The 12,070-nt window shown below is 43.2% G+C and overlaps 1 protein-coding gene across 1 annotated transcript in view; it reads right to left on the bottom strand.

Moving 5' to 3' along the window:
• The window catches only part of CDHR3 (cadherin related family member 3), a gene marked incomplete at both ends in the record, with an annotated part of 40,520 nt that extends 29,635 nt beyond the window's left edge, over positions 1-10,885 (bottom strand). Inside the window, 3 exons of the mRNA XM_082014347.1 lie at positions 2,057-2,225; positions 6,331-6,533; positions 10,816-10,885. Of these exons, the coding sequence (XP_081870473.1) occupies positions 2,057-2,225; positions 6,331-6,533; positions 10,816-10,885 (442 nt within the window). The remainder of the gene's footprint in view (positions 1-2,056; positions 2,226-6,330; positions 6,534-10,815) is intronic.
• Between the last annotated feature and the right edge of the window lie 1,185 nt (positions 10,886-12,070).

Below are 12,070 nucleotides of genomic sequence, written 5' to 3'. Positions count from 1 at the left end.
GGTAAATAAACAGTGGATAGTCTGCGCTGACTTAAATTTTTGCCTTATTAAGGGTGCTAATTCAGTGCGAGGCGTGTTGCTTTCTGTGTCAGGAATTCTCACAGCTGGGCCATCCTGTACTGGGCCACTGGCAACTGTCTGAGCCCTCCTTGGGTATAGCAATTAACAAAACAACAGATCTTTAGATGACGTTATTTGCTTCATGCCCTTTTGCGCCTGCTGGACCTGCCGTTTCTGGACTATTAATTTCCACTGTGACCCCTGCTGACTGCTGCTTCTCATCAGAGCAGTGGGAATCCCAGAACAGCGTAATGAGATGTTCCCAGAGGACAACAATATGAATATAAAGTTTAATGAGAGGGAGATGCTTTTTCATAACCAGCGAATGTGCAATTAGTGTCTAATTGTAGCTGGTACTGTTAACTAAAGCCACACAGTTAGACAGAGCAGACATCTGTGCTCACCAATTTATGGCAGTGCTAGCTGAGGCTTAAGCTGATGCACTTATTTGTAACAAGCTCCCACGTAGAGCGTGTTTCATGCTGTGCTGATCCCCTGAAGTGTCACATTTAATTATTATTAGATTCCAGCAGCACCCATGATACGCAAGACACCAGCGATACTGAGAAGATGACACAGCCTCTTCCCTAGGGGAAGCTAATTTGCTTTACTAAGTGCGGTATGGCAGCAGGAATGTCAGCGTGCTTCGGAGGCACCGGTGGAGCCGGCTGGGTTTGAGCAGGCCTGGACTGAACCCGTCCGGCCAGGCAGGCCCTGCCCTCTGCAGCAGGCAGAAGGCGAGGCTGCAGCACGCCGCGCTGCTGCGCGCTCCGAGGGCTGCGAGTCGCAGCCTGCGTAACGCTGCTGCCAGTCCAGATCTGGGAGGGCTTCAGCAGCCAACTCCAAATAGCTACCACGAAGGGGTCACAGTTTGAAATTTTCAGATTAAAAAAAAAATTGAGTATTGAATTATTGAAGCTCTTCTGTACAGTGCTGTTAGAATATCAAGACTTCAGACAGGCTCTCAGTACCTCATGAAATAGTAAGAGCATATTTTTACTCACTACCTGAACTGTTCTGTCTGTGTGTGAACACATAATAAATACATCACTACACTCTGTCACCTCATCCTACAATTTTTGCAGGTCCCTCTCATTAGTGAATGAACAAGATAAGATTGGATAAGATTGCTCATAGAGTAAGACAATTTATTTCCTATCCTTTTTACTGATGGCCTTGTCACTCGTATTAGGTACTGCATGACATACAAAGCCTGCGCTGACAGCAGCCAAGCCTAGACACTCCATCCTCATTCCTACGGGTACTGCAAACTCCTCCCCGTGGCACCTTTGCCCATGGTCTGAAGGTAAGCCTGGTTCACACCATCTGCCCCCCGCAGCAGACAGAACACTTTGCCTCTTTCCATTCGCACCACCATAGATCACAAGCTCTGAGATCTCACTCTTCAAACTGATTTTCCACTTAATTTCTCATATGCAGGTGCAAATGCAATATACAGGTGTAAAAAAAGTGTAAACTGTTTATTAAAAATAAACAGTTGTTACAATTTTTCCTCAGAAATTCTGCACACACAGAGTATACACTTATTTAATTTCATCTTGCTTCTCCAAATCAGTCCAGTTTTCAATAAACTACTGAAACATGTGCCCATACTCAACAGCTATATCCCCACCACACTTCAAGTTGCTAATACATACCTCTAGGTAGGTATTCATCTCATCAAAATGAACATAGATATCTATTGGTATAAAAACCATTTTTTTTTTCTTTTAATTCTTCAGGTGCTTCAAAATGGTTAAATCATTTTTGGTCAAAGCTTCAAGAAACTAAAAGGGCATTTCCAGAGATGAAGCATATCAAATATTTGTGTAAAATAAAGCTCTGATAAAAACAGTGTCCTGTTCCTCCCTTGTTTTCCTAAAGGAAAAATGCTTAGATCACTTTAGCTACAGGCACTGTATGCAACTTCTTTTTTTTTTTTAATCTGATGTCACCTTTTCAAGTATTGTTCTTTTCAAATACCACACTATCTTACTTTGAATTGCCATATTTCCTCGAAATACAGGATGTTCATTTTTATCTGTTACTTGGACAGTCAGTATGTTAAGGTCAGTTCTCCCAGTTGTATCTTCAACGAAAATCTGTAAATCAAAGCTCTTTGGCATAGTTTCATAATCTAGGACAGGGTTTCCAGTGGTAACAACCTGAAAAAAAAATTACTATTAGCACATGATGCAAGAGATGTAAGTTATAGTCTATACGAGTGAATACAAGTAATGGGACACTTTCCATCAGTAAGCAGTGAGTATTTTATAGCATCTTCTACTTGCTGGCACATTTCTTGTCAGTAGCAGAAATGTGAGAAAAACTGAGTTGAAAGTCTGATATGTTGTGGCTTCATGGAGCAACTCAAGGACCTCTTGTGCGAGGGACAGTTTGAGGAGGAGAAAGCCTGGAAGGAGCTGTCCTGCCTCACAGGCAATGCTTTGCCTTCAAGGCCAGGACTACGTCTTGCAGGTACTTGTCTTTGCCAAGTCCTCACCTTTCCACACCGAGCTCCAGGAGCAGTCGAGGTGTGATGAGACTGAAAACTGGAAGGAAGCCCTGCAGGACACAAGGGCAGCTTCACTATTTCTGTGAGTCAGGAGCACAAAGGGACGACCTTGTACTTGCAATAAGGAGTGTGGGGGCAGAAGACTGTATAGTCTAGCAAGTACCAGCCCATTCCTTGTATAAGCTGTATCTGGGAGAAGACTAGCAGGAAACCAAAGAAAGAGGGGAGCTGCACAAGCACACTGTATGAGAGAGGGACCAGAACTGTTTGGTGAAAATGTTGAACTAATCAAAAAATAATACAGGCCTTAAGTTTTGTAAGATCGGTAATGTAAATGTTTGCTTTGGGGTTGGTTTTTTTAAAGACTTCCAGCTCTGCACATCATCTATAAACAAGAAGATGTGCAAGCACAAAACTGACATTCCACAAAAAAACATTAAATACATTCCTTTTGGATTTAGGATGAGTCCAGAGCAACAGCAGGATGCTGAAAGTTGTATGCCATGATAGTGCTGAAGCTAACAAAGAAACAAGAACTTTCCTTTCTTGGACAAGAAAGGAAAAGGTGACTCATAAATTTGCTGTGTAGCTAAAACACTCTGAACCTTGAACACCAGTAGCTGTGGAACTGTGGGGGTGCTGTGGAACTGGAGAAGAAGAACTGGGGCTCACAAGTGTGTGTGACAAGGAGCATGTTAATGTACTCACACCACTGCAGAGTGGAGGAGCCTGGAGAGGACGCAGAAGGAGAACACATCCTTGATTTTAGATGAGATGCCATGGCCAGAGGACAAATGCAAAAGTGATGTCAGCCAATTAGCAAAGACAGTTTGCCTCCTCACTTTGGAGGAAAGTGAAAAGAGGCAGAAAGGTTTTATGACTTCTGGTATGTGAAAGAGCTGCTCTCTGGAACCCTGTAGATCATTTTGTTACAATGCTGTAGGAGAAAAAAACTGTGACCTGGATGGTGTCCTCCTCTCCTATATTGTGCAAATAGATGTTTACCATAAAAGTGATGCTAACTCAGAAAAAAAATCCAACAAAAGCTTATAACACCGACGAGAAGGTTGTTCTCCAAAATGAATGTTTGCTGGAGATCTAAATACAGTAAACATATGCAATGAATTCAGAATGAGAAACCGTCCAATTCTAAACTGAAATTTTGTGCTCTGGGGATTACCCCTCCAGTTTACATCCAGATTTTTTCATTGGTGTTGTAACTACAGGCAGGCTGTCTAAATACACATCTTCCACCCTCCTTTATAGAGACCTTGCAAGTGAAGATGTGAATGTAGATGGTCTATTTCTAGGTTGCTTTTGAGGACAGCTTGCCACTAGCGTAGGCTGTGAGCCACAGTTTGCCTCTCTGCCAGGCAGAAGCAATGCTTACTGATAAAGTAAGCACTTGCTGCACACACTTGAAGCAGCTGCAGACTTCATGAAAGGGGGTTTAGAGTCACCTCGTAACTGTCTACTCCTCATTCTACCCAAGAATCTCCCTGCTCCTGCTCCACCTTCACCCCCAGGATGCAGAGAGAGCATCGGTAACAGCATCGAGGCAGCTTTGGACAGCAGTACGTTTTTGTGCATTCAGCACATCTTCTGCCCATGGGACTCTTCAAACAAGAGCAAAGTGAGGATGTATGGGCAGGGCTCAGATCTCAGCAACTGTGACTTTCTCAGAAATCCCCAAACATACCAAGCAATGTGATATTGCCTAGGCTTGCTGCAACAGGAGTAAATGTGCTTCAGAGAAGAGCCTGTGCTAACAGGTACTTAGCTAACCTGCAAACCCCATAATTCATACACGAAATACTGCCTTTTTCTATATCTTAGCAAAGATTTAATGGCAGTAAGTAGAGCTGAGGTATCTCATTTGGATCACATTTGTTTTGTAACATATTGTAGCAATCTGCTACAACATAGCATAAATAATTAAAAGTAGCAATGCTCATCAAATAAATGAACTAAGGACAGTCATGAGTATTTATTGTTGCCTTTTGAGTTGCATATGTTCACTCAGCTGCTAGTTTCCAGAAGTCATACATAGCTTCCTTTATGGTTTTCTCATGACTGATATTCACTGGCCCAACCTCTTTGTTCCAGTCCCTTGAGCGAGTTAGGAAACGCTGGAAACAGTTGCAGTTCAAACAAGACATACCAAGTCCTCACATACTGTTCTGGTAATGGGCCTGTGGTATAAAATGGATATAAACTGGCACTTTGGAACAAGCAGCCTCCAGCCTACATCTTTCTTGGCCATTCGTTTTCATCCTTGTGTCACTCTCTGCACTGTGCTAGAACAAAAATTTCTCCATTATCCCTGCCATGAAAAAAATCAAGGAAGATACTTTTTATCTATATGCAGGGTTATTTTTCCTCCAGATTAATTGCTCAGTCCCACTCAACAAGCAGCAACATAAAATGCTTGTGCTGCACAGTATAGACATGGCATGGGACAGGAACAAGCAGGTATAAAAGAGGGCTATGTTTTGCAGCAGAAGGGATAGCTTTAATTCAAAATGCCAAAATACAGCCTAGGAAGGGCGTCCCACGTTATGAATTCTCTGTCAGCAAAGCCGGCTTAAGGGACGTATCCATTTCCATCTGCCTGTTACATCCCCTCAGCTGAGCCAGTTCGTGCAGCCACATCCTATGGTTCACAGGTGAAAGAGGGCTTTTTTGAGAGTTTTTTTGACCATTTCACTGGTCTGGCTGGGAAGCAGCTAAAGAACCAGCCGAGCTGGCACAACTGAGACTTGTACTCTGCCGGGAGGCAGGAGCATGGGAACAGCAGCAGCTCCCCCAGGCAGGTCGGATCAATGAGCCGCAACTGCCTGGGGTCACAGTCTTACTTTACCCAAATTTTTCCCAGAAACATCAGCAAAGAGAACAAGAAAAGAGCCCTTGTATCAGTTCTGTGCAAACCTGAGCTTCCTTGCAAACACCCAGAAAAATTTATTCAGATTAACTTTTTAAGTCTCTACTCAGTGTCTATCTGTATCTTTTAAAGACAATCTTCAGTGTCACTGTTCAGGCTCAGACACACAAGTGAGTTACAATGGGATGACAAGTTATCATGCGTCTGAACACTCATTGCTAGTGACGAATGTGAGCTAATACTTGCTAATTTATCCAGCAATGAAAATCAGCCTGAAGTAATAGAAACTGCTTTGCATTTGCCATAGGACAAGAGCACACAATAGACAGAAATAGATCACAGATGTGTGGAAGTGTGATAACTTCTTACCTCAAGATAACTTCCTTGTGTGTCTCAGCCTTCATTCAGAATTACATGACTTTGATCTGATTCAGCTTACTTTATTTTGGAAGTGAGTCAAATTCATTTTAATTCTAGTGAGAGTGGCCAAACAGAAGCTGCGTCTGGTTTAACTACCACTTTAAATTCACAGTGACTTCATATGAATTACGTTGAGAAACTATGGACATATCCTCAAAACAGAAGCAGGTCCTATATGTCCTTCTTCACCTTTTACTTTCAAAAATCATTTTTTTCCATCACACAATAAATGGAATTGTTGTCATAGGTGATTTTTCCCTAGATGCAATTAAAAATTATAACCACTATTGCTACCCATTTGTCATATCTATTACAGCATGTCCATATACTACCACAGTCTGCATTTGCAACTCTTTTCTGATTAAAAGATGAGTCACTGTGCACTGTCAGTGTTCAGTAATCCAGGAAACAGCCTACATGACTGAGCATTGCTCAAGCTAAACACAAAACTCACCCTGTATTGGAGATCTCCTTTCGATTCAATATCAAAAGCCTCTGTAAGTGGATTTGAATTTACTATGGTAGGAAGTATTGCGACACCTTCAGAAGACAATGGAGAAACCGTTACATTAAAGGTATAAACTAAAACACCGGCTGCTGCATTTTCTTCAACAGTGCTTGTTGCAGGTAAGCCCATAAGCAACTGGGTCCGTCTTCCTGCAAGATGAAAATGAATGTAAAATTACTTCTGGGAATCTTAGGCTAACAGGACCACACAGCCTGTGCCAAGAGCTGCCATTAATGCGCACAAAATGGCATGATTCTCTTTTTGCTTATGAATGGTGGCATTGCACGGTAGTAAATCCAGTGCTAATGGCAAAAGAATCAATCTTTTCTCTAATTCAATACTATACTGTTGTCATCTAGAGTGGCTGATGTTAAAGCACTATTGTTACTGCATCATTTGCCTTCATATATGCCTTCATATAGAAGCAAAGAAACCGAACAATTTCTATTATTTCGTTTCACCCCCTGTGCTAATTGCTGCCTCTGTGCACTAATCACATCAAAAAGCACCTTGAATCACACAGACCTGGATGTTAAAGATGCAATTTTTTTTGTGAATTAGGCCATCTGCAGCACCCATTTCCTCCATTTTCCCTCTTCTTTCTCTTTCTAGCATAGCTATGTGCATGCCTGGCTCGTCAGTAGCGTGAGTTAGCAACAACTTCGGGATGTTGTGCTGTTGTGTCTTCTGCTCTGAGCGTGGAAGAGCAACCTCCATTCCCTGGAGGAGATGTGGGGCCCCCAAAAGCACCCTGCAGCAGCACAGTGTGGGATCTAATGGTCTCATGTGAGCTCCTTGCTACTGGGTCAGGCCTCTGGACTCCCCAGAACAAAATCTGTGCTTGCTCTGCTGTTTAGCTTGTGGTTTTTGTTATTGTGGTGCTTTATCTCATAAAAAGTGTCTAGAAAACATAATTCAGAACATTCCTAAACTGGCAATGTACCTCAAATGACATGAATGTTCCTTGGGAGGGCTTCATTGGCTTGTCCAAAACACTTGCCAAAAAAGCTGGCTGTGTTCAGTTAAACTTCCTACACACTGTGTGCCAAGACAGAGGCAGATACTGCTCACTCAAGGGCCTGGCCAGGCTGTTCATACACCAGCAATCACAGGAGCAAAATCTCCATGAAGACTTTCTTTTTGCTGGGCAGCTGCAAAGTAAAAAGCTGCTACTGGAACTAGTCTGAGCCCATTAGGGCTGCAGCACGTTTCCACTTGGATGCTCAGGCTCAGCCTGGAGCTTGGGAACGTAATGCCAAGGGGAAATCTGCTGCTTTGCAACACCCCTGCTGTATGGAACAGAACCACCTGCCCCCCTCTCATGTGGCTTGGAAAGGATGGCCCACATCAGCTACCAAAGAGCCACTCTAATTGCCCTTCCTCCAACCGCGCCAGGATCTTTAATTTGGAGGAGGAGAGTTCAGCTGCGATGCTTTCCACTGACATCAGAAGAAACCTTCGTGAATTTTGCCCAACTATCCAACATCTTGTTTCCCTGCACCCCTAGCAAAATTTGGGAACATTTTAGGGATAGACCACATATGGCCTTTGTGTGATAGACATTACTCCCATCACTGGCCTCTCCAGTAACCCTTCCTCGTAGGATCAGAGAAGACTTAGGATCCCAGTGGCTTTGCTACATGAGAAGGAAAACTAATAGCAGTAGATGAGTTCACAAGACCAAATCATGGTCCCTCTTCTTCCCACATCCCACCCCAGGAGGCACTTGTCCTTGCAGGGTTTCCTGGAGTACCTCTTAGAGCAGCATGACTCCATCAGACACCTCCAGTTCTTCCTCTTGCAGCCTGCAAGACTCACTGCATTGTGGGAGGGAGAAGGAGGGAGACTGAGTTCAGCTGAGCCACTACTGATTTATGGCAGTGGAAGCAGGACCCAGTAAAGGACTGAGTTTTTATCAATGTTCTTAAAGATTCTGGAAAACACCATCAACACAAATTGCCCATGCAAATGCGACTGAGCTAAGAGAGGCTTCCAGGGATACATTTCCATAAGTGGAGCTGAACTTTGAATATAATCTCCTGTGGACAGGACCTCATGAATCCAGTTCTCTCAGCAAGCCATAGTTCATTAATGGAAACCATTCCTAAATCAATGAAATAATTTATAACATTTAGAAATGCAGAAAGAAGAGAGTTGCTATTTTTATATTATCTCTAAATATTTCATTGGCTGTTTATTCAAGATTTGTCTTTCTAAATCATAATTTCTTACTTCTTGCTCTTTATTTTTAACTGAAATTTTCAGTACTGTGTCTAAATGGTTTCTTCTTCCAATTGATTTCACAAAAGCCCTCCCTCCATATTTACAAGTCCTTGCTTACCTCCTTACTTGGGAGAACAAAACATGCCTGAAGCAATTTAATACATTATTTATCAGAATTACCAACCCCAAACATTGACAAATGCTGAGTCCAAGACAAAAGAATTATGAGACTGGCTTTGAGAAGTATATATACATTTATTTGTGTGATTTGTTAGTCTTTGCAGTGTGCTTGAGTCATGCCTTCAAGCTTTCTCGCTCCATAACCACACAGGTTAGAAAAACACTATTCTTCAAGGAATGTTGAGATTGACATGCAGTGTCCTGATCTTTTGGGGACACCAAGGAAAACCACCAAATACTGACAGGTTCCTGAGGGCTGGCAGAACTCTTTCAGTTGCTTGAGAGCAAAGAGACCCTGCCTGAGCAGCTAGATTGCTACAAGCAAAAAGAAATGCTCCATGAGCCACACAGACTGTAGTTTGAAGATCTACTTTAAGTTGCTAATGTGCACATATTCTTCCACATTTTTACACTGGGCAAAGATACTGATATTACCCTACTAATAATCTCCACAAGTGTTTTTCTCTTTGGTCCTGTTTGGTGACTTGTTTTATTTCAACAAACAGAAATGTTATCAATATTTGAAAGGAATAGAATAGACTATTTCAGTTGGAAGGGACCTACAATGATCATCTAATCCAACTGCCTCACCAATTTAGGGCTGACCAAAAGTTAAAGCATGTTATTAAGGGCATTGTCCAAATGCCTCTTAAACACTGATGAGCTTGGGACATCGACCACCCCTCTAGGAAGCCTGTTCCAGTGTTTGACCACCCTCTCAGTAAAGAAATGCTTCTTAATGTCCAGTCTAAACCTCCCCTGATGCAGCTTTGAACCGTTTCCATGTGTCCTTTCACTGGATACCAGGGAGAAGAGATCAACACCTCCCTCCCTGCTTCCCCTCCTCAGGCAGCTGTAGAGAGCAATGAGGTTGCCCCTCAGCCTCCGTTTCTCCAAACTAGACAAGCCCAAAGCCCTTAGCTGTTCCTCATAGGACACTCCTTCCAGCCCTGTCACCAGCTTTGTTGCCCTCCTTTGGACGCATTCAAGTACCTTCACATCCTCCTTAAATGGTGGGGCCCAGAACTGCACACAGTGCTCAAGGTGAGGCTGCACCAACGCTGAGTACAGTGGGATAATCACCTCTTTTGACCGGCTGGTTATGGTGTACTTAATGTACCCCAGGGTGCGGTTGCCCTCTTGGCTGCCAGGGCACAGGGCTGGCTCCTACTGAGCCTGCTGCCAACCCGCACCCCCAGATCCCTTTCTGCAGGGCTGCTCTCCAGCCACGCCTCTCCCAATTTATACTGGTGCCCCAGCATTACTCCATCCTAGGTGTGAGATCCAGCATTTGGGCTTATTAAATTTCACAACATTAATCACTGTCCAATGCTCCAATCTATCTAGATCCCTCTGCCAGGCCTCCTGTCCCTCAGCAACTCCCAGGTTGGTATCATCAGCAAACTTGCTAATGGTGGATTCAACTCCTGTGTCCAGATCATTGACAAATATGTTGAACAGAAGTGGCCTAGAAATGAACCCCGAGGAACATCGCTGGTGACCAGTCACCAGCCAGATGTAACCCCATTCACCACAATCCTTTGAGCTCTGCCCTTCAGCCAGTTCTTCACCCAGAGCACCATGAATGTGCTCAACCCACAGGTGGACAACTTGTCCAGAAGGATTCTGTGAGGGACAGTATCAAAAGCCGTACTAAAATCCAGAAAAACTACATCCACCACCTTCCCTTCATTCACTAGGGAGAGAGGAGAATACTGGAGTATTAATACGAAATACTGTTTCTTGGAGAACTGACCTCCTTTCCCACTCCAGTACTGTCATACTGAGCAGTGGCTATTGCACACTGAAGTGCCTCATCCACCAAAGTGTCTTAGCAAGGAGTCATATTCTCTTCTTCATTATAGTGTTGTAACCACAGAGCTCAATCTATTTCAGTAGGAAAATAATTGTTACTTGATTTTTTCCATCCGTGTCTGATCCCTAAATATATATTATAAAGCTCCCAAGAGAAAGTGTAACAGCCAACAGTGTTCTAATTTTAGCAATGTAATGAAATCATGTTCTTACCAGATACTGCTTCCAGCAAAATGAGGAGAAGGAGCATGCTCTTCATTGTCTTTATGACTCTGTCCTTCATGTTCCCAGGATGCAAACTGAAGGAAGATCACAGTATGTTTTCCCTAGTTCACATCAGCTCCAGCTAAATTCTTCCTCTTTGTCATGTTGTGGAGTGAGAAACAAAACAAAGGTCCTGTGTCTCTAAGGGAGTTTCTAAACACCGTCAGCTTGTTTGCTTGTCAGAGAACTGCTCCTTGCTGACACTCCATCCACAAACCTGGGCCACACTTGAGGAAACAACCATTAATAGCTCTTTCGCTGCAATCATCTTGTTTATTGAAGCATTATGAAAAGAATCTAGTATGTTCTAAATCTGGAAATACCGTGCTGCTTTCATCGCTCTGGCAAATGAGGTGCTGTCTTCACACACCCGGACCTATATTCATGCTTTCTTAAACCAAGAACCTGAAGTTTTCTCATTTCTCTGAGTATCAGAGAATTACTCAGACCACACACACTGCATACCTGGAGGTGAGGTTGCAGCACATGTACATGATGAAGTTAGCTTTGCTGTAGCTGTGTAAGGAGCTGCATGGACCACTATGCAAAGTGCGCTGGCTCCCTTAGATTAGGCAATTAGCCAGCTAGCCCAGAATACACCCATGCAACTTTTTTTTTTTTTTAATCTAAGGGCAGTCCTAGCGTTGCTTTGTGGAGCATAGTATAGAGGTGACACTAATAGTGGAACTGGATGCAATATAGGTGCATCAACATCAACTCAGAATAATTTAGGTTGGAAGACACCTCTGGAGGTCATCTGGTCAAAAACCCTGCTCAAAGCAGGCTTGATTAGATTAGGTTGCTCAGGGATCTGTCTGGTTGATTCTTGAACACCTCCACACAAACGTAACAGCTCTGCTAAGAGGTAGAATTTAGAGATTCGGGTTTAACACAGCTCTGGAGAAACCACACTGATTTGTGAGCTAAGCTAGCATCTCTAGATGGTTCTGCATGACACCCTGTGCTGTCCTAGTGAAAGCTGACAGTAGTTCAGAAAGCCTTGTCCTGTGCTCCTGTGTTTTATGTAGTATGAGCATGTTAACTGAACATGTACAGCTCATTTGACACTGGTGTGGGCATTGCCTATGCGTGCTATATATGCACCTTGAACTACCGTACAGATGTGCCCTGGAGGATTCTGCTCATATAATAAAATTGGAAAAAATGCATCAGTAAAACTTACTGATTGGAACAGAGCCATACC

Source organism: Phaethon aethereus (genome assembly GCF_964289735.1).
Source record: "Phaethon aethereus genome assembly, chromosome: 1".
NCBI classification, from domain to species: Eukaryota; Metazoa; Chordata; class Aves; order Phaethontiformes; family Phaethontidae; genus Phaethon; species Phaethon aethereus.
The sequence above is the reverse complement of the archived record's forward strand: the minus strand, read 5'-3'. Positions and strand labels throughout refer to the sequence as shown.